The 21,904-nt window shown below is 46.7% G+C and overlaps 2 protein-coding genes across 8 annotated transcripts in view; one reads left to right on the top strand and one right to left on the bottom strand.

Annotated features, from left to right (window-relative positions):
• NPC1 (NPC intracellular cholesterol transporter 1) overlaps window positions 1–16,127 on the top strand; it is a 61,311-nt gene extending 45,184 nt beyond the window's left edge. The window contains exons 15-25 of one of the 4 annotated variants that reach the window (XM_017883998.1): window positions 1,596–1,723; window positions 1,821–1,961; window positions 2,507–2,596; window positions 3,031–3,221; window positions 3,560–3,675; window positions 4,352–4,481; window positions 6,404–6,604; window positions 7,584–7,815; window positions 8,714–8,827; window positions 9,706–9,868; window positions 15,297–16,127. In XM_017883998.1, the coding sequence (XP_017739487.1) occupies window positions 1,596–1,723; window positions 1,821–1,961; window positions 2,507–2,596; window positions 3,031–3,221; window positions 3,560–3,675; window positions 4,352–4,481; window positions 6,404–6,604; window positions 7,584–7,815; window positions 8,714–8,827; window positions 9,706–9,868; window positions 15,297–15,316 (1,526 nt within the window). In that variant the 3' untranslated portion in view covers window positions 15,317–16,127. Of the gene's footprint in view, window positions 1–1,595; window positions 1,724–1,820; window positions 1,962–2,506; window positions 2,597–3,030; window positions 3,222–3,559; window positions 3,676–4,351; window positions 4,482–6,403; window positions 6,605–7,583; window positions 7,816–8,713; window positions 8,828–9,705; window positions 9,869–10,910; window positions 11,691–15,296 lie in introns of those variants that run through there. The other 3 variants (XM_017883996.1, XM_017883997.1, XM_017883999.1) reach the window with 3 other exon arrangements.
• RMC1 (regulator of MON1-CCZ1) overlaps window positions 7,827–21,904 on the bottom strand; it is a 32,872-nt gene continuing 18,794 nt past the window's right edge. For 2 of the 4 annotated variants that reach the window (XM_017884000.1, XM_017884003.1), the window contains 10 exons: window positions 19,121–19,165; window positions 18,811–18,864; window positions 16,977–17,105; window positions 15,829–15,935; window positions 13,881–14,000; window positions 13,489–13,566; window positions 13,062–13,166; window positions 12,897–12,965; window positions 12,582–12,807; window positions 11,410–11,568 (listed from right to left, as the gene is read on the bottom strand). In XM_017884000.1, the coding sequence (XP_017739489.1) occupies window positions 11,489–11,568; window positions 12,582–12,807; window positions 12,897–12,965; window positions 13,062–13,166; window positions 13,489–13,566; window positions 13,881–14,000; window positions 15,829–15,935; window positions 16,977–17,105; window positions 18,811–18,864; window positions 19,121–19,165 (1,013 nt within the window). In that variant the 3' untranslated portion in view covers window positions 11,410–11,488. Of the gene's footprint in view, window positions 7,896–8,837; window positions 8,988–11,409; window positions 11,569–12,581; window positions 12,808–12,896; window positions 12,966–13,061; window positions 13,167–13,488; window positions 13,567–13,880; window positions 14,001–15,828; window positions 15,936–16,976; window positions 17,106–18,810; window positions 18,865–19,120; window positions 19,166–21,904 lie in introns of those variants that run through there. The other 2 variants (XM_017884002.1, XM_017884001.1) reach the window with 2 other exon arrangements.

The following is a 21,904-nucleotide window of genomic DNA, read 5'->3' as shown; positions in this document are numbered from 1 at the left end:
TTTTAAAGCTTCGTTCTGCACTAGGAAAGTGTCACTGAATGGACCACAGAACAACTGGCAGCGGCATCTTAGATGTGATTTTGCAGGTGGCTTCCTTCTCATTTAACTGTCAGGACAGCACTGATGTTGGGGTTCAGGGTGAAAGAGGCCTAGAGTTCGTCTTGCCACTTTCCCCTTTTGGTAGCCACTGGGAATGTTGATAGTTGAAAATAGCATCCTTGAGTAGCCACCGAATCCTTCTCCACATGACACTCTAAGCAGCAGCTCCCAAATCCACAGGCACTCGCTTACAAGATGTTTGCCATTGTTTTCAAAGGCAGTCTTTCTCTTGTGTGCACACAACTCATTGGGGAAGCAGCCTTGTTAATGACCAGGAGCTCTTGACTCACCACATTACAAGGAGCCAGAATAAGCTGGAACAAAGTCAGCACTTCTGTGTTTCTTTCACATAGAGAATCATCAAATAGACTCACTAGTGGGGCTGCCTGCCCCGTCTCTGAAGTGTAGTAAGAGCAAAGTGACTCTGTCCACTATAGAGGAGGCTGGACTGGAAGCACTCAGTCCAAAGAAGACCATCCACAGGCCACAAACTGCAGTGCCTATGTGGCTGCAAGGTCAGCTTAATCAGGGCCATTGTAAGGTCACCGTAGGTGGTAGTCTCAACACAGATACAATGCTAGCTTGTTGTTCTTCATTTCCACAAAGCCATGTGCTTTTGAAATCTGTAGCCCTGTAGTTCCTTTTGACAAACACAGGTGCAGGGGAAGAAAAAAAAAAAACTTTCTTTTTTTCACTTCTATTATAAGAAAACCAGTGCAAGTGTGATGATAATAGCAGCAGAAACTGTGCCACAAGGTTGGAGTGACCTTGGGACAGTAGGAGTGAGTAGGGATTGTGGCAGCCCAAGTGCACGTGTCCTGTCTGAAAAGACAGTTGTGTGTGGCCAACGCAGTGCTACAAGGTCTGTGTTGTTGTTGTTGTTTTTCTTCCAAGAAAAGCTGTGAATCTAGATTTTTATGTAAAATGTCGTTGTTAAATATTGGCAACTTATAAAAAAAAGTTTTTTAATCTTAAGATGGGTTGATACAGTGTGGACTAAACAGGAACCATCTGATTCATGGGCTGCCAGTTTGCACTTTCCATGTCTTACCTCATGCCTTTGATCCTCATTCGATTGTCGATTACCTCTTAACTAAACTGGGAGGCTAATAGTGTTGATGTAATAAATGGAAAATACTGTCCCTTTTGTACAGTGAAGCATAGAAGGTACTATAAGAAATGGCCTGTGTTAATGGTTCTCAAATTTTAATGTGCATTAATTTGCCGTGAACCTGAGTATAGTAGAATTGGGGTTGAATTCCTGTCATAACTTAACTAGGATGGGGCTCCCCAAATGGTCTGGTGCTGAGTGCGTTTTGAAAAGCACTGGCTTATTGCCTCCTGTCCCAGTTCTGGTGTAATGTCCAGCCGCAGCATGCCTTCTCATGCATTTGGCCTGTGCTGGCTCCTTGTGTCTGTACACGCACATGAACATAAGGCCTGCAGAGAGCCCCTGCTGTAAACAGAAGTGACGCAGAGCCCTTCTCTCCCGACAGGAGCAATGTCTGTGATGCCAGCCGTGCACACCTTCTCTCTCTTTGCGGGATTGGCAGTCTTCATTGACTTTCTTCTGCAGATTACCTGTTTCGTGAGTCTCTTGGGGTTAGACATTAATCGTCAAGAGGTAAGTTGGTGCCAGGATTATAGTCTATTTAATTTGAGTCTACAATCTAGAGGAAGCAGCTAGCAGGTATAACCTTTGTTCCCCTCTGTGCCCTCAGAAAAATCGGCTAGACATCTTTTGCTGTGTCAGAGGTGCTGAAGATGGAACAAGCGTCCAGGCCTCAGAGAGCTGTTTGTTTCGCTTCTTCAAAAACTCCTATTCTCCACTTCTGCTAAAGGACTGGATGAGACCAATTGTGGTATGCGCTTCTCTGTGGCTTTTCTCTTTCCTCTCACTGAAACAGATTATCACATGCCTTCTAAGAAGTCAGACAGCCTAAGAAGGAGATTCTTACAGCTGTTAAATATATCTTAAAAAAAAAAAAAAAAAAAGCAAAAGAAAATATGGAACAGTAGATAAAATGTTTTGCCCATGAGCTTTTATCAGTCCATATAAACAAGAGTTTTATTTAAGTTTTTTATTTTGAAATAGTTTCAGATTCACAGACAGTTGCAAAGAAACTTTTATTTTTCCTTTAATGATGAGGAAATAGAAGCCAAGACAGGTGAAGTGGTTTGCCCCAAGTCACTAAGCCCATAAGTGGCAGAGTCAGGATTTGCACCTGAGAACTTGGACTGTGGGTGCTGTGGTCTCACCCACTGCCCTGTACTCCCTACTAACCTGTCATTTAAGCTTTTCCATTTTAAAAAAATCCTGCTTTTTGTGTGTGCTTACGATTTTATTTCTGGTCGTAAGCTTATTATACTAAGCAGTCTCTGTCTTGTGATTCATTTGTTGTTCCAGATAGCAATATTTGTGGGTGTTCTGTCATTCAGCATCGCAGTCCTGAACAAAGTAGATATTGGATTGGATCAGTTTCTTTCGATGCCAGATGTAAGATGACTTCCTTTTTTTTTTAACTTCTTTAGCTGATGATGAATACATTTTTCAAAACATGCATGTGGGTGTTTCAAGCAAGTGCCTGCTTCTAACTGCAAATGGTGACAGGGTTTCCAGGGTTAGGAAAACTGCCCAGTGCACTGCCGGTGTGGGCTGCTTGGCATTCTCACTGAGCCCCTCTGGGCACAGCTGCAGAACACGAACAACCAGTCTTATGAGGTTACTTTAGGAGGTGCTCTCCTGATTGTGGGGCTAGCAGGAGGGGCAGCCTGCGGCCCTGGGGGCAGGACTGGCAGTGTTAGGAATCATGAGTCCAGCTGGAGGCATCTCAGCCAGCAGCCTCCTGGCACCCTCCTGTTCTCCATGATCCTCACCTTGCTTGGTTACTATCAGAGTATTGTCACTCTCTCCTATTCTTTGTCTTTCAGGACTCCTATGTAGTGGACTATTTCAAATCCATCAGTCAGTACCTGCACGCGGGTCCGCCTGTGTACTTTGTCCTGGAGGAAGGGCACGACTACACTTCTCCCAAGGGGCAGAACATGGTGTGCGGTGGCATGGGCTGCAACAATGATTCCCTGGTGCAGCAGATATTTAATGCGGCGCAGCTGGACAACTAGTCAGTACTGCCTCGTCTTGTACTTCAGAAGCAGTGGGGGGGCTCTCAGCCAGGCCATCAGCTCAGGCCTGAAATGTCTCACTGAAAATAGACTTTCTTGGAAAAGTTGTTTTTACGCAAAATGTATGTTAAATCTGGCTTTACCTTAACAAAACCTTTGAAAGGACTAATTTACCACCTAATACTTGGAAGGTTGTTTTCATTAAGTGCTCGTGTAGTTTTTCTTTTGACTGTTAGCAGCATAAAGTGTAGAAAAGGAAGTTAGGTTTGAAGAAAAGTACTGAAACTAAAGACTTCCTCCCTATGGGGCAGGTCAGCAACCCTGTCTCTCTCTCTAGTACCCGAATAGGCTTCGCCCCCTCATCCTGGATCGACGATTATTTCGACTGGGTGAAGCCGCAGTCGTCTTGCTGTCGAGTGGACAATGTCACTGACCAGTTCTGCAATGCTTCAGGTACTTTCATCTCCTTTACCAAATCTTTCCTTTTTTTCTGAAAAATTTTCAAATTATCATTTAAAAATCATTTGTATCGTGCCTCAATTTATGCCTATTTGTATATCAAAGCTGGGTCTCCCTCCCTGTGTCATCGTTCCTTTCCTCAGTCATTCATTCTGAAATTGTCACGTCATTCCTGGCTGAGGCAGCCACCCTCGGGGCTGAACAAGGCCCACATCTTGGGAGTGTGGTTTCCAGATAAGGTTTCTCATCCTGTCCTGACTCCAGCGATTGCGTCTCAGGATTGGTACCTGGCCTTAGCTTCTCAGAGGAGGGCTTTTATCACTTTGCCCTATGGTTTTATAGGAGCATCGAGGTTGCCCTGGAATTTTCTTAATAAAAACATGGACGCCCTGGGCTCTGACCAGTCAAGGCCATTCTTGAAGGAGGAGACCTACTTCAGGGCAAAAAACGATGCAAAGTATGCCTAAGATGAAAATGGTATTTCAGATCATTAAACTATGAAATTGACATGGCAGAAGCTTTTAGATAAGGGGAAAGATTATCCCTCACTAGTAAGGAAAATCATGGGTAGTTGAGAAAGTAATGCCCCTCACTGGCAGTATTTTTAAATGTGTTACAAAAAATCTGGAGACCTATTCTTCTAACAGTCCTCCCTGCATGTCTCCACCAGTGGTTGACCCTGCCTGCGTCCGCTGCAGGCCTCTGACTCCGGAGGGCAAACAGAGGCCTCAGGGTGGAGACTTCATGAGATTCCTGCCCATGTTCCTTTCGGATAACCCTAACCCCAAGTGTGGCAAAGGGTAAGTGCCACTGCCATTGCAGATAAGCATCCACTGCAACTTCAATTTGCAATAGAAAACTAGGAGAGGACTGGGCTAAAACAGTTGCATGGGAACGTCCTCTTCTCTGCCCCACCCTGTCCTGGTCCTTTGGTGGAAGCAGGAAAACCGAAAACACCTTTTTAAGAAAATGCCTCAGGCTGGGCACGGTGGCTCACTGAGGCGGGCGGATCACAAGGTCAGGAGATCGAGACCATCCTGGCTAACATGGTGAAACCCCATCTCTATTAAAAAAATACAAAAAACCAGCCTGGCATGGTGGCGGGCGCCTGTAGTCCCAGCTACTCGGGACGCTGAGGCAGGAGAATGGCGTGAACCCGGGAGGCGGAGCTTGCAGTGAGCAGAGGTGGCACCACTGCACTCCAGCCTGGGCGACAGAACAAGACTCCATCTCAAAAAAAAAAAAAGAAAATGCCTCCTAGTGTTCAACTGATTATATCTTAGCATGGGCATTCACATCTCATGCTCTCTCTGCGTCCTACCCCCACATGGGCATGAGAATGAACGCAGATTCCTGTGCACATTCCGAGCGGGGGTGATGGGGAGGACGGCCTGCTGGTAATCCAGGCCTGGAGGAACTCAGCCTGTTCATTTGTGCTGATGGCAGCTGCGGCGTCATCTTAGCTTTGGTAACGTTATCCCACATTAAGGTTGCGATTCTTTTAGCCCTGTCATGGTCCTTGCCAGCCCATCCGTGTATGGGGTTATGTGCTATCTCACTCCCCCATCCAGCCAGGCAGCCAGTTACCCATGGAAGCCAGATATATGGCCCAGAAGTCTCTGGGGTTTGGAAGCTTTGGGAAGCAGAAGATGAGTATCCCCATGTATGTTAGGTAAACCCTGAACATAGGTTTTTCATAAGAACATACGTCTGACCAGAGTCACATCAGCGAATCATTTCTATCATGCATGTGCTTTGAGACCTATTCTAGGTACCATGGGATGACTCCCCCTAGAAGTAAAGTAGAAATGAATCTTGCGTATTGATTTACTCACTGACTGATGCTTTGGCCTACATAAAATAAGCTGAAGTAGATTCCATTTTCTGAAGGCAGTAGCCAGCGTTCCTGGGGAGCCTCCAGGGTGCCAGCGTCATGCCAGGCACTCCCTGACATTATCCCATGTATCACCACACAGCCTTGCGTAGGCGGTGGTATACCCATTTACAGAAGAGGAGACTGGGGCTCAGAGGAGGTCATTTTGCTCAGGGTTACATGACCAGTAAGTGGCAGGGCCAAAGTTGTTCCCGGGGCCCTCGCCCTTTCCTGCCTCCTGTTACGCAACAGGACTGAGTAAACTCTGTACATCTGATTATACATGAAACCAGGTGGAGAAACAGCAGCTATGTACCAGAGAACCCAGAGCAATCAAGAAAAGCCCATCTGGCTGGGCACAGTAGCTTATGCCTGTAATCCCAGCATTTTGGGAGGCTGAGGTGGGCGGATCACCTGAGGTCAGGAGTTCAAGACTAGCCTGGCCAACATGGCAAAACCCTGTCTCTACCAAAAAAAATACAAAATTAGTTGGGCATGGTGGCAGGTGCCTGTAATCCCAGCTGTTTGGGAGGCTGAGGCAGGGAGAATTGTTTGAACCAGAAGGCGGAGGTTGCAGTGAGCCAAGATTATGCCACTGTAATCCAGCCTGGGCTACAGAGCAAGACTCTGTCTCAAAAAAAAAAAAAAAAAAAAAAAAAGCCAGTCTGAGAGAGAACAAGGTAGACCTTTGGTGTTCCCTTATTCGGGGGCCTTCTTCAGCCCTGTAATGTACAGCTGGGTCTGACCTCTGAACCCAGGGTCAGGTGATTTTGCTTAGCCTCGAGTGCTCAGATTCTGCTGATATTTTGCAAGACCTGGACTCTCTGACACCCAGGACTCTTTCCTCAGGGGACATGCTGCCTATAGTTCCGCAGTTAACATCCTCGGCAATGGCACCAGGGTCGGAGCCACGTACTTCATGACCTACCACACCGTGCTGCAGACCTCTACTGACTTTATTGACGCTCTGAAGAAAGCCCGACTTATAGCCAGTAATGTCACCGAAACCATGGGCATTAATGGCAGTGCCTACCGGGTATTTCCCTACAGGTAAAGCCTGCCCTTTTTCAGTGGGGTTTGCCCAGCAAAGGGCCTACACTGGGTGGGAATGGGGAGGGTTCTCTTGGCAAGATGCTGATTTTCAGGTTGGGTTCTGGCCCCTGCCCCGTTCGGAGCACAGGGCAATATATCAAAGGAAATGAGTGCTGGGCAGGGGGGTTCAGAATCTAAAGCTTCTGTGAAGGCCTGAGGGCTAGAGACACAGAACTTGATCTCTGCGCTACCACACAGCTGCAAGAGACACACACTGGAAAATGGCTCGGGGCAAGGAGGCGCTTGGAGACCAGGTGGCTTAGAGCGGGGCCAGGCCCACATCCTTGGCCAGCAATGGACCAGAATCCCCAGCTGCTGGTTATTTGGGATGTTGCCTGTTTGTAGACTTTTTATATTGTTAGGGTTTTTTTTTTTTTCCCAGCAAGAAAAGTATTATGTATGAAATGCTGAATTTGAAAACTGTAGAAAGGTAGGAGAAACAAGTGATTTCTTTTTCCTGCCTGCCCATGATCTCGCTTAAAGCAAGAAGGCCTGGATTTGTTTGGAAGAAGTTAAGAGCCGATTAGCTCCACAAGAAAATAAATGAAAGCATTTTTTCCTCAGGCCTTGCACGGACCCGCTGAGCCTGAGGGAGTGTCTCAGGATAGATCAGGATTCGTTGTTGTTTTTTTTTTCGTCCCCCAGAATGCTGTGGAATGCTCTCTGTAAATGTCTATAAAATAGCATAGATTGGGCTTATAAACACAAACTTTATCAAAAATACACATTTTGCATCACTGCTGGGCCCTTCTCTGGGTGGTCAGTGGCCATGAGAGGTCAAGTGAGTTGCTTTAGATGAGTCTTGTAGACAGCCAGCAAGGTTTTCTGCAAGGGATGTTTCCTGAAGGAGTCTGACCACTTGGCAGTGGTGACAGGATGAACATGCAGTGTTTGGGAGCGAGAGCGAGCTTTAACGAGGCCTCCCCCTCCTCTCCAGTGTGTTTTATGTCTTCTACGAACAGTACCTGACCATCATTGACGACACTATCTTCAACCTCGGTGTGTCCCTGGGCGCGATATTTCTGGTGACCATGGTCCTCCTGGGCTGTGAGCTGTGGTCTGCAGTCATCATGTGCGCCACCATCGCCATGGTCTTGGTCAACATGTTTGGAGTTATGTGGCTCTGGGGCATCAGTCTGAATGCTGTGTCCTTGGTCAACCTGGTGATGGTGAGTCCTCGTCCACTCTCAATTTGTCCCTAGCTCCTGTTTCACTTAGGGGAATTGCTGTCTTGGATTCCATGTAAACCCTAAGATGGAAGAAGATACCAAGTCTGGTGCTCACTCTTGGCGCACATGGAGAGGCAGGATGAGTGCTGGATGGTGGTGGGACAGGGCGTAGAGGGAGCGAGCATTGAGTTGAACATCTGGGAGCATAAGCACATTACAGGGAATTCTGTTCAGTTTTTTCTTTTGTCCCATTCCTTGCGACTGTTACTAGTATACCTGATGGTGCCTCTGACCATGGAAATGTGATTTCCTGGCCTTGTTCGGGGCTTTTCCACCTGTCATTTGTTGTTCTTTAGAGATTGCACAAACCTATAGCCTAATGACAGCAGCATGTTCACTTTTTGCTTAGAAAATTGCACCCCGCCCCAGGAGCTCTCTGACCAGTGCCTTCTGCCTCCCATGTGGTTGTCAGGTGCTTTTCATCATTAAAGATGAGAGCACTGGAGAAGGTATTTATGGAAAATAGAACAGGGTATCTGTACTCTCAGATGTGAACCCTGCTTCAGATAGGGGAGCAGCGAGGTCCAAGGAAAGAAGTTGTGACAATGTGCCAGCTCGGTGCATGTGGGATGACCTTAAGGGGTTCCAGCAGTTTCTCCTGATCAAAACAAACATGCACATAAAACCAGGCTTTTGGCTGTGTGTAGAGAGGGCCCCAAAAAGTTCCCGGTACAGTATAGATTGGTGTGATGGAGGCCTTATAAGTCCAATGGGATGCTTGGCCTCCTCTAGCACCCAGGGTGCCCTGGTAATTAGCCCCCATCCTGGGAACGGGGTGGCTGCCTAGGGTCTTCAACAGGAAGAGAGCCATCATCCTAAAGGAAGTGCTTTATTTCAGAGCTGTGGCATCTCCGTGGAGTTCTGCAGCCACATAACCAGAGCGTTCACGGTGAGCACGAAAGGCAGCCGCGTGGAGCGTGCAGAAGAGGCACTCGCCCACATGGGCAGCTCCGTGAGTACCCTGAGCAGGGCCACGCCAGCAGAGCTGCACCATGAAGTGTCTTGCTTAGTGACTGAAGAGTCTGGATCCTGTTAGCTGCCACATCATGAACAGAACAGATGTTCTGTAGCACTGTACCTGTCAGTGCGGTTCCTTTTTAGGTGGCAGTGTGCTGAAGCAGGAAAATAACAGAAAAGTTAAACGTGAGACAGCTGCCAGTCTTTTCCATTTAAAATGCAGGCAGGGGAGCCCGGGCCAGAACCCAGCGTGTGATGTGCGGTTGGTGCCTGGAGAGTCTTCCTGGTTCAGCTCTACACCCAGGCTTAGCCTATCTCTTTACCACTGTAGAAAATACTTGGTAAAGAGTAAAAACTAAAACTTTGTTTCATAACACTTTTAAATATTTAAGTTTTCACTTGAGAACATAAAGATACTCAATTTAGAGACACAATGCTGCGTTTATGCAGAATACACAGCTTTTACCTTGGTCATACCTCTCCCCCAGGATCATAAGGCAGCAAATAAAATAGTGTTAGGTAGTAGATGATGCTAGCTGGGTTCAGTTCTCATTGCTTTGGACCTTGAATATTAAGAAATCCTCATAAGGGCTGGGCATGGTGGCTCATGCCTGTAATCCCAGCACTTTGGGAGGCCAGTGCGGGCAGACCACTTGAGGCCAGGGGTTCGAGACTAGGCTGGCCAACATGGTGAAACCCCATCTCTACTAAAAATACAAAAATTAGCCGGGCATGGTGGCGCACACCTATAATCCCAGCTACTCGGGAGGCTGGGGCAGGAGAATCACTTGAACCTGGGAGAAATCCTTGTAAGGAAGTGTTTCAATTACAGGTTGGTAAAAGTGGTTTCTAACACAGTATCTCTTCTTTTAGGTGTTCAGTGGAATCACGCTTACAAAATTTGGAGGGATTGTGGTGTTGGCTTTTGCCAAATCTCAAATTTTCCAGATATTCTACTTCAGGATGTATTTGGCTATGGTCTTACTGGGCGCCACTCACGGATTAATATTTCTCCCTGTCTTACTCAGTTACATAGGTAAGAGTTCTTGTCTTAAAAGGGTGGCACAAGAGGAAGCACATTAATGAAAGGGAATTCTGTCCTGAGGCATTCTTTTCAAGTATTTGAACTCATACTAATGGTCATTTGATAAATGATACTGAGTAAAAACAATTCTTCTAAGAGAAAAAACCCATCCAGGGGCTTCATGATGGTGCAGACTGTTTCATTAGTAAGTTGCTGATGTTTTTTCTGGAGGCCTGGAGCCAGCCCTTGAATGGGTATGAGTGTCAGCAGGTGGGGCAGCTCCTCCCTGCCACTGAGATGGAGGAGTCCGTCCGGCAGCCGGCTCTCACACCAGCAGCGCTGCAGAACAGCTTTTTATGTCCCTCACGGATTTCCCGTTCTCAGCAAAGTGCTGCCTCTGTTCATCTCGAGACTATTCTTGATCCTTTTACTTCTATGGCCACTTCACCTTGCACAAAAATGACCCACGGCTGAAAGAACAGTACTGATTTGCTTGACTTAAAGCTTTGTCACTAAATTGGAGCACTGAAGTAAAAGATTAAGAAAATGAGGGGCTTTTATCATCTCCGGGGATAGAAAGTAGTTCTATTACAATCTAATATACTAACTCCTTTTCTTTAAGACAAAAAGAGAGAGAGAGAGAGAGAGAGATGAGCACTTTGGAAGGCTGAGAGGGGAGAATCATTTGAGACCAGCCTAGGCAACATAGCGAGGCCTCCATCTCTACAAAACTACAATTGGCCAGGTGAAGTGGTCTGCGTCTGCAGTCCCACCTACTTGTTAGGCTAAGGCAGGAAGCTTGCTTGAGCCCAGAAGGATGGGCTCAGGATGCAGTGAGTCGTGTTCATACCACTGCACTCCAGCCTGAGGAAGAAAGCAAAGAGCCCCTCTCCGAATGAGAGAGATGTGGTCTCACTCTGTCGTCCAGGCTGGTCTCAAGCAATTCTCCTGCCTCAGTCTCCCAAAGTGGAATTACAGGCGTGAGCCACTATGCCCAGCCAACCAGTTCCCTTTCTCCTGCAGAAATAAGAAAAATTATTTTTCTCTCTCATAGGGCCTTCAGTAAATAAAGCCAAAAGTTGTGCCACTGAAGAGCGATACAAAGGGACAGAGCGTGAGCGGCTTCTAAATTTCTAGCCCCCTTGCAGGGCATCCTGACCGAACTGTGTCTAAGGGCCGGTCGGTTTAGCACTGGACGGGTGCTGCATCGGCCAGGCCAAGTTGAACACCGGATGGTGCCAACCATCAGGCTGTTTGGCAGCAGCTTTGAACATAGTGCCCGTGAACTCAGGAATGCACAGTTGACTTGGGAAGCAGTATTACTAAATCTGGAGGCAACCACAGGACACTAAACTTCTCCCAGCTTCTTCAGGAAAGAAACCTCATTCTTTAGCAAGCAGGAGGTGACACTAGATGGCTGTGAATGTGATCCACTCACTGACACTCTGTAAAGGCCAATCAATGCACTGTCTCTCCTTTTAGGAGTAAGCCATCCCACAAGTTCTGTACCACATTTTTAGTGATATTTGAGGTTGTAGATACACTTTATAACATTTTATAGTTTAAAGAGCTTTATTAATGCAATAAATTAACTTTGTACACATTTTTATATAAAAAAAGCAGCAAGTGATTTCAGAATGTTGTAGGCCTCATTAGAGCTTGGTCTCCAAAAATCTGTTTGAAAAAAGCAACATGTTCTTCACAGTGTTCCCCTAGAAAGGGATTTAATCGCCAGTTAGATGTGGCATGAAATGAGGTACAAAGAAAGCATCTCGTAGGTGTGTCTACTGGGTTTTAACTTATTTTTCTTTAATAAAATACATTGTTTTCCTAAGTTTTGGGGTTGCCCTCTCTGCTTTGAGAGACAAGTAGAAAAGTTAAATGGAAGAGATTCTATCCTGTCCTTACGGTAACTAAATGCCATTTTATATTGAGCTAGAAAGAGTTAGACCTACATGTTTCATTAGAGAGTCCTGATCCTTCCCTATCCTAAAGAAGATGTCTTAGGTTGTATAACTATTTGGAGATGAGAATGATCAACCAGGGCCAGGTGCAGTGGCTCATGCCTGTAATCTCAGCACTTTGGAAGGCCGAGGCAAGTGGATCACGAGGTCAGGAGTTCCACACCAGCCTGGACAATATAGTAAAACCCCATCTCTACTAAAAATACAAAAATTAGCCGGGTGTGGTGGCACACACCTGTAGTCCCAGCTACTCAGGAGGCTGAGGCAGAAGAATCGCTTGAACCTGGCGGAGCTTGCAGTGAACCGAGATTGCACCACTGCACTCCAGCCTAGGCAACAGAGCGAGACTCCGTCTCAACGAAAAAAATAAATGAGAATGATCAACCAATGTATACTTCATAAAACTGAAACCTTAACAAGCCCCAGGCCCTTTAAAACACTTAGCCACCATTTGCCGTCTTATTCCTGGCTTCAAGAGATATTCCAAGATCTGCTATAAGAGATGGGCTGTGCCTAATAGGTCCTAAATGTGTCTTGACTCAAAACACACCTTCCTTGGTGAGCTGCAGAGTATAACTCAGATTCTGTCAGCATACTGAATTCACTCTGCTACAAATAATGGGCCGAGGGTTAGGTGGGCTGTTACCAAACTGTGTTGTTTACAAAAACGCTAACCCAAGAGTCCTCGCCCACCAGCTGCCAGTGCCCTCTGCTACTCTTAGAGGCTACGGTTACCCCAAGTCTTTTCATTGCATTCTCACCTGGTGTGAAATTGGGGCTCCCTCGCAAACGCTGGTTTCGCTGTTCAAAAAACCGGAATATTGTATAGAAAAGCATGTTGTCTTCAGTCTGCTTTGCAGCATCTAAAAATTTTCGTGCAGAAATGTTGTCATGGCCACCAATACCCCGGATAAACCTTAAGGCAGCTAACACTTGGTGTTTGGAAAGAAGAACTTCTACTATTTCATCATTTGCTGTTGAAAGTCGCTAGGAATAAGGGAGAGAAGTCCAGGTCAGTGCAAACAACAGGAACAGAGTGAGTTTCCATAGTCTAAAACCTCACACAGCAGACTTACCTTCAGCATGTCCAGAGACAGCTGATGAGCAGGAGGATAGAAACTCTCTAGGGATAACAGCAGACAAGCCTGAAAGACGTTTTTAGACCTGCTTCAGTTGGAAGGTTAACAGTGAAAATTTTCTGTTTTTAACCACAATGGAAGTAAAAATCTGGCAATGCATACCAAAGGTTTGGAGTCACTGAGGACGTGGTACTGCAGGAACTGATGCAGCATGTAAAAGAGGTTGTGCTGGACAAGGGTTTTGATAACAAGTTCATGTAGGTAATGCTGAGGACAAAAGTAAAAAGTGAAAGAACACTTCCAAATCATTCAGCCACAACAGACTAGAGGCTCCCCGAGGACTGGCTGTTCCAACCAACATGGCAAAAGTGTCACTACAAGAAGTGGTTTCATCATGCAGGTAAAGACCCCAACTTGACATTACACTTGCATTCCAACTAATAAGAATGTTGGGAGAGTCACTCAGCATTCTGAGTCAGGGAGGCAGACCTGTCTTAGCATATGAGTCATCTTCTAAGAGGGACTGTGTCTTTTTTTTTTTTTTTTAATTCCTGTTGTTTTAACTTGGGACCAGCTGATTTGAAGGTACCTGTACTGCAATCTGAAACTGGTTAAGAGAACGAATGTATTCCATCAGCACGGCTATCACAAATTTATGAGGCATCTCCTAGGGAGAAAAAAATGTGGTTTTATAAATACCAACGAGGTGCAGAAGGGGCTGCATATAACACTTTATCCAACACCCGCCTTGTTTCCATCTTAAAATGGCCCCGTTCATCTTTCACTGGTTTTGCATAAATTGCTCCAGAACCACTTGTCACTGATGATGCTTTAGGCCTGAGTATTAGAAGCCAAACTACCAGCTCTAGGTCCTCACCCAAGGAAACTCCAGTGATTCTAATCACATGAAGTCTCCTGTTTTCCTCAACTGCCTTGTTTTGAGCATTCTCAGTCCAGAAGAGGCGGAAAGCTGCAGCCCACCTTCTTTTCCACGAAGGCTGACAGGACATGGGTGTACACATCCGACTGGTCCAGCACCGCCTGGGTCCGCACCGGCCTCTTGAGGAGCGGGCTGCTTCGGCTCTGCCCTGCTTCCACCGCCTGAAAGAAGAAGCCACCAACTATGACCTTTGGCATCTTTGAGGAAGGGTGCTGTCCACAGCTCATCCACAAGGACTGAATTCTTCCATGTGGGCCCCAGGATATGAACGGAAAACACTTCTTTCTCTACTTAGGTAACATTTTTCCTGTGCTGGCTTGGGGAGGGTCTAGGAAGTCAGAATTGGTCATCTGGAAAACACTCCAATGTTCATGGTAGATGCAACTGAAAAAGCATGTGTCAGAGTTTTCTCTTAAGATATATCATACTTAGCCTCTTGCAATTTTTTAACTTCCTGTCTAAGCTTCTTGATCCTGGACCACGGGCATTTGTTATCTGGCAAAAATGAAATGGCCTGCTGCATCCCTGCTTTACGAAGTCCTTATCCTACAATAAATGAGCAGCTCCTGCATGGAGTCTCCAGGGATTTTGAAGTGGGAAGCCAGAGCAAGTCCTTTCCTATTCACAAGTCTTTCTGAATAGGAAAGCTCTGTGAGAACTTGACAACCTCATCTGACGTGTGAAAGCAGTTCTGGCTGGGCGCGGTGGCTCATGCCTGTAATCCCTGCACTTTGGGAGGCCAAGGCGGGTGGATCACCTGAGGTCAGGAGTTCCAGACCAGCCTAATATGGAGAAACCCCGTCTCTACTTAAAAAAAAAAAAATTCAAAATTAGCCGGGCGTGGTGGCACATGCCTGTAATCCCAGCTACTCGGGGGAGGCTGAGGCAGAAGAATCGCTTGAACCCAGGAGGCAGAGGTGGTGGTGAGCCAAGATCTCACCATTGCACTCCAGCCTGGGCAACAGGAGCAAAACTCCATCTCAAAAAAAAAAAAAGAAAAGCAGTTCAGATCCATGCGGATTATGCAATAGCTGTGGGGTGTAGCCTGAGAACCTGCATTTCCAAGAAACTCCAGATGCTGCTCACATGGCTGGTCATTGGCCCCCACTGCTGAGTCATGATGTTTATGGAGCCCAGTAGACAGTGCGGGACAGCACAGAAACTGCCATTTGGGATCAGACCTGCTGGTTCCCACAGCCCAGAACACCCACAGCAATAGGGTTCAAAAGGACTCAGCCATTCCTCATATCTGACAGGGTGGAAATGGACACTGTCCAGGCAACCGGCCCTCTTCAGTGCCTGTCTCAGACCTCTTACCCTTCCACGAACAGCTAAAGGGGACTGGAGTTCTGGGGCTTTTGTTGGTTTAAAACCATGTTCAGCCTAGGACTAATGATATCCTGGAAGTGAAGTGATTAGTTCTCCTTGTCCTAAACTTTTCTTCTTTCTGGCTTCAGGAGATACGATGTACGAGTAATACAGTGGAAATTGGTGGCGATAAGCCATGGTTACTACCTTCACTGCAAACATGCCTGCTAAGTGCTAACACTGAATCATCACTATCTCAACAGGATGCTCTCTCAACAGGAAAGAAAGGTGTGGCAAACAGAAATATTTCGAATTTAATTTACTAAGTCCTCACTCTGGCAAAACAGAAAAATACACAAAATATTGCAAAGCAGAGACTGATTTTTCTCATCTATATATAACAGTAGGCCAAGGATCTACAGGCAAGATCAAACACAGATGGGGAAAAACAAAAACAGTGAAGGTATGAAGTGAGATGTAGCCTCCAGCTCATGGGATGCAGGGCCCCTGAATTTACTACTCCCCACTATCCCCACTATCACCACCCTGCCCTATGGCAGGCAGCAAATCTCAGTGACGTTATTCTAATATATAGGAAACAATTTTGCACCATAATGACTTAGAAAATACCAGGGAGGGGGTGGGGGAGAAGGACCCTTTGTCATACTCCATGTAACTCACCATCGCATAACTCTGCTCGGCATCCAAGTACTTTTTGTACTCATGGTTGAGTTTATCAAAAACAGTGGCTATCACGGGCAGCGATGCTCTGTCTGACTCACTTAACACTGGAAAGGCACAAAGTTCACACGGATCAAACAAACTTCATGTCAGCCTCAGAATTTCCACACGTTGCTATGATAAAACTGATCTCAAAAGGTTACCAACGCAAAAGTACCTTTAAAGGACACTCCAAGAAATGCATTACTTTAAAGACCTGATACCTAGACATCATTCGCAACCCCTTTCTGGTTACAGTTGAAAAAAAAAAGCTATAGCAGGCTAGGCTCAGTGGCTCATGCCTCTAATCCCAGCACTTTGGGGAGGCTGAGGCAGAAGGATCACTTAACGCTGGGGGTTTGAGACCAGCCTGGGCAACAAGGCAAGACCCCATCTCTACCAAAACAAACAAAACAAACACCAATAGCACATACTGGTAGGGGATTCTTTTTTTCTTTCTTTTTTTTTTTTTTTGTTGTTTTTTTGAGACAGGGTCTTGCTCTGTTGCCCAGGCTGGAGGTATACTGGCACAAATGGCTCACTGCAGCCTTGTCCTCCCGGGCTCAAGCAATCCTCCCTCTGCAGCCTCTGGAGTAGCTGGGGCCACAGGTGTATACCACCAAATTCAGCTCATTTTTTTTTTTTTTTTTATAGAGACAGGGTTTCGCCATGTTGTCCAGGCTGGTCTCGAACTCCTAGGCTCAGGCAATCCTGCCTCATGCTCCCAGAGTGCTGGGATTAAAAGCATGAGCCACCATGCCTGGCCTCAGTAGGGGATTCTTAAAGAAGACACATACGCAGTGAAGTGGCTTGGATTTTGAAAGAGGTGTGTGTGTGTGAAGGCCAGGGGCGGTGGCCCACTCCCCTCCTGTGCGCCCACTTTCATTCAGAACCATCCCATTTATTGTTCTTTTCTCTACAAGTATCTCTACAAGTCATCTTTCCATTTAGCAGCCTTTCCTAGGGGGTCACATAGCCACCCCTCACACAAAGAATGAGGCTGTGGATTACAGACAAGGCACAACAATCTGGCCCACATCCCAATAAAAAGTGTTGGGCAGCACAGGCCTCATACTGGAACCAGACCAAGGGGGAAGGATTCAACTTACTCTGTGAACAGACAGACAGGATGACCATCTTGCATTCTTTTCTCTGGAGGAGAAAGTCCATCAATCTTCCTTTGTCTGGTAAGAGATTTACTATGGGCTCAAGTTTCACTTGGAGGTTCCAGAGGTAACCTGGATTTTAAGAGGCAGCAAATATAACAATATGATGCAAACCATAACAAAAGCCCAAAAGTGGTTCCCCTAAACATCTGCAGGGCGGGTGGGGGGTGGTGATAAATGTAGCTTTTTCTTCCTAACCAAAGCAGAGCCAAGCCATTCAACAACATGTCTACAGCAGAAGGACTGATGGCCGAACTACTGCACACTTGGCTGACTCCAAGTAACCTCTGCATTCAGGGGCACATCAATGGTGTAGCTCCCTAGTCCTTAATTCCAAACGGGGCCTTCCCTAGACCTAGTCCCTCTTTTAACGTTTAAAATAGAAAAAGATGTCAACATGTGGCATCAACTTCAGTCCTGTGCTTTGGTTTCTCCTATAATGGCTCATTAGTTTAAAAGGTAACTCCAGAGGCTCTCAATGGAACATCATAACTCATCCATTCATCAACCCATAAATGTACTGATCACCCACACTGCCAGCATCTGGTGTGGCCTTTCCCAATTGGAGTTCTGCAGAATGAAGTGCCACATAAAAACTCATCTGGGTGATCCCTTTTTCAGTTGTCCCAAGGCAGGTGCAGAGCAGCTGTACAGGAAAACACCAGCAAAGATGCACAGGAGAGAAGTGACTTCATTACATACAGTGGATGCTTACAGCATCAGGGCTAATTCTCTCCTCAAGAATTCTTAGGAATTCCAGAGGAAAGGCAGGAAAATACACAGAGGATTAAAGAGTAACATAGGAAATTCTCTAATACCAGCCTGGCAAGGAATTAGACAGGTTAGGGCAACATGGCAAGATCCTATCTCTAAAAAAAAAAAGTATAGGCCGGCTGTAGTGGCTCACACCTGTAATCCCAGCACTTTGGGAAGCCAAAGTGGGCAGATCATGAGGTCAGGAGATCGATACCATCCTATCCAACATGGTGAAACCCTGTACCTACTAAAAATACAAAAATTGGCTGGGTGTGGTGGTGCATGCCTGTAGTCCCAGCTACTGGGGAGGCTGAAGCAGGAGAATCGCTTGAACCCAGGAGTCAGAGGTTGCAGTGAGCCAAGACAGTGCCACTGCACTCCAGCCTGGCGACAAAGCGAGCTTCCGTCTCAAAATAATTATTATTATAATAAAATAACTGGGCGTGGTGGTGTGCGCCTGTAGACCCAGCTACTCGGAAGGCTAAAGTAGGAAGATCGCCTGAGCCCAGGAGCTCAAGGCTGCAGTAAGCTGAGATAGCACTACTGCACCCCAGGCTGGGTGACAGAGCAAGACCAGATTACCCAGGAAGAGACAACTAATAGGCTGAGGAGGCTTCGTCAGCAAGACCAGAAAGAGGAGCACACCTCCTGGGCTCGTGCGGAACAGAAAAGGGCACGGACACCGGAGGGAAGGTGGATGGGAGAAACGAAGGGAGACGGGCTGGGGTGGAGTCTGGCTTTCCAGGATGGGCTTAAGCAGGAGAACGGCATTCTTACAGGAGAACGGCGTTCTTACAGGAGAATGGCACTCTTAGTTGTTGCTTTATTAAAAGTAGTATATGTTCTTGATAAAATGCACATACAGTAGAAAACAGTATAAAGTGAAAAAAAAATCCCATTCCCAAGGTTGAAAGGAGGCATCACTGCTCAGAGATTCACCTTGAAAATGTCCCTGGCTACAACTGGGATCCAAAGTCAACAAGCCCCATGTTCTAACACGACAACGGTCCCGCTGACCTACCTTGGCTTGCACTGATAATGATGTCAGGTTGAAAGACAATCCAGGATGAAGAATCTACATGTTATAGGAAATTCTAAACCAGGAAAAGATGAAAACAAAAGGCAAAACCAGTTTCCATTAGCACACGCCCCTGCCCCCCATGTGCTGAGTCCACGCTAAACACGGGGCCCCCTGGACGGTCAGGGAAGCTGGCTGCGGGGTGGCTCTCAGAGCGTTATTCACAGCTGCCCAGAGGAGGGCTTCAGGACCACTCTGTAAGGGTGACCACTTGCCCTGTTGTGCACGGTGCCAACGCCTTAGTAAAGGATACAGAGTTTACACGGAACAGGAGACTGGCTGGTCACGGCAGCAGGACCTACAAATTGAGAAAACATAAGTGCGACGCTGCAGCCAGAAAACACCGCGAATGCTGGTACTCACGACGCAAAAGTCAGTATTTTTTTTTTTTTTTTTTTTGAGACGGAATCTCGCTCTGTCGCCCAGGCTGGAGTGCAGTGGCCGGATCTCAGCTCACTGCAATCTCCGCCTCGCGGTTTCACGCCATTCTCCTGCCTCAGCCTCCCGAGCAGCTGGGACTACAGGCGCCCGCCACCTCGCCCGACTAGTTTTTTGTATTTTTTAGTAGAGACAGGGTTTCACCGTGTTAGCCAGGATGGTCTCGATCTCCTGACTTCGTGATCCGCCCGTCTCGGCCTCCCAAAGTGCTGGGATTACAGGCTTGAGCCACCACGCCCGGCCAGTACTTTTTAATGTCGTGACAAAATGTTCATTCAGCTGTAGTTAAGGAAGAAATGAACTGTTCATCTCACTGATAGCACATACGGGGAGGAAGGGGGAAGAAATTGAAAACAATCCAGGAAAATCTCACCAAGAAAAAGAAAGCACGTCAAGGCTTCAATCACTGTGGTTTGGGTTTTTTTTTAAATAACCAAAGATGACTCATGATCATTTACAGATGCACATTAAGGAACTGAGAAATTTACTTGGAGGATTCAAAATCAAATACCCAGATCATCCACAGAGAATGTTTCAAATAAATGTGGCTCGTAGCTTACCGCAGCTTAATTATCTTTTTTTTTTGAGGTGGAGGCTCGTTCTATTGCCCAGGTTGGAGTGTACTGGTGCGATCTTGGCTCACTGCAACCTCCACCTCCCAGGTTCAAGAGATTCTCCTTCCTCAGCCTCCCAAGTAGCTGAGATTACAGGCATGTGCCACCACACCCAGCTAACTTTTTTGTGTTCTTAGTAGAGATGGGGTTTCACCATATTGGCCAGGCTGGTCTTGAATTCCTGACCTCAAGTGATCCATTCACCTTGGCCTCCCAAAGTCCTGGGATTATAGGTGTGAGCCACCGGGCCCGGCCTTTTTTTTTTTAAAGACAGACAGGGTGTTGCTCTGCTGTCCAGGCTTGAGTGCAGTAGTTGATCATAGCCCACTATAACCTCGAACTCCTTGGCTCAAGTGATCCTCCTGCCTCAGCCTTCAGAGTAGCTAGGACTACAGGCACGTGACCACTGGAACAGAGCTGCTAACTTTTTTCTTTTTCTTTTTTGGAAAGACAAGGTCTCTCTATGTTGCCCAGGCTGGTCTCAAAGTCCTGGGCTTAAGTGATCTGGCCACCTCAGCCTCCCAATGTGCTGGGATTATAGGCATGAGCCACTGCGCCCAGCCACTTAATTATCTAAATAATTAGCTTGATTATCCATTGCTTAGAGTAGGTCCAGGCACAGTGAGCTCATCTGGGAAGCAGACCCCCAAAACCTCACATGGCCGGGGACCCTTAGCAACCAGTTAGGCAGCCCCACAAGCTAACCATGACTCCTGGTTCTGTTCCAATTACCCAGGTGCAATCAAGGCAGGTTTCGATCAGCTGGTCAGAGAAAGGGTCATTGTGAACAGACGGCCCAAAGCCAGGAAAGAGCCCAGGCAGACAAGCTTTGGCGAAGAACGCTCGCACTTTGGACCTAAGGGTCAAGGTCTGCACCGAGTGCACAGCCCTCATCTTTGTGTGGCTGACCTGCACACTGTCAGGCGAGAGCTTTCATTTTCCAGGCCCCCCAGATGATCCTAATATGTAGTCAGATTGAGACCCACTGTTCTAATAGGCCCAAAACAAAAAGAAAAAGGGTGGCTGACTCTTCCCAAAAGTGCTGGTTATATCTTTCTAAACAGGCCCATTCAATTCCTGAGCATGCCCACCCAGTGGCAGCACAGTGGGCAAGACACATGGATGCTTCAACCTGCCAGGGCTCACAGCCCAGCAGGAAATGAAAGTCACTAACCTCTGAAAATGCTTTGCAGCCCAAACCACCTAGCTCCCCAGACCCTCAGTGGATTCCTTACTTCCTCCTATTGATCTCTGCACTGGCTACTACTGTGACAGCCTCACATCTGTTCCATTATAACCAGATGGTTAGAACCTGATACCTCCTAACTGGTCCTGCACCACTGGAACAGAGCTGAAGGTTCTAAGCCAGGGGTGTCCAATGTTTTGGCTTCCCTGGGCCACATTAGGAAGAAGAAGAATGGTCTTGGGCCACACATAAAATACACTAACATAATATAGCTGATGAACTTAAAAGAAAATCATTAAAAAACTTCATAATGTTTTAAGAAAGTTTAAGAATTTGTGTTGGGCTGCATTCAAAGCTGTCCTGGGCTGCATGTGGCCCACAGGCCGTGGGTTGGACAGGCTTGTTCTAAATGTTGAGTTTTTTTCCCCCAATTCACCAGCAGTTACGTTCATGCCAAGTGGGCAGCAGACACAAGACAATCACTTGGCAAAATCTATTCTTTCAATGCTAACATTATTTACAAAGGAAAAGGAAGAAGCTCGAGAGAACACAGGAGACCAAAAGACCTAATCAAATGTCTGTTAAGAACCAGCTCCTTCCTCCAACTGTGCCAGAAAGTAACTAAGCTTTTGGCTAATCCAGCAAGACAGGGCAGTCGGGCTGACGATGCTGCTCTTGCTAAACTTTCAGCCAGAGCCCGACTCTGAATCTCCTGGGTGAAAGGTACAAGGAAATCCTGACTGCAGGCTGGGTCAACCGCCCAATGCTATCTGACAAAGAATAAAATATTAGTACCAGG

Source organism: Rhinopithecus bieti, unplaced genomic scaffold, assembly GCF_001698545.2.
Source record: "Rhinopithecus bieti isolate Rb0 unplaced genomic scaffold, ASM169854v2 scaffold_13577, whole genome shotgun sequence".
NCBI lineage: Eukaryota > Metazoa > Chordata > Mammalia > Primates > Cercopithecidae > Rhinopithecus > Rhinopithecus bieti.
This window is presented reverse-complemented; position numbering and strand designations above follow the sequence as displayed.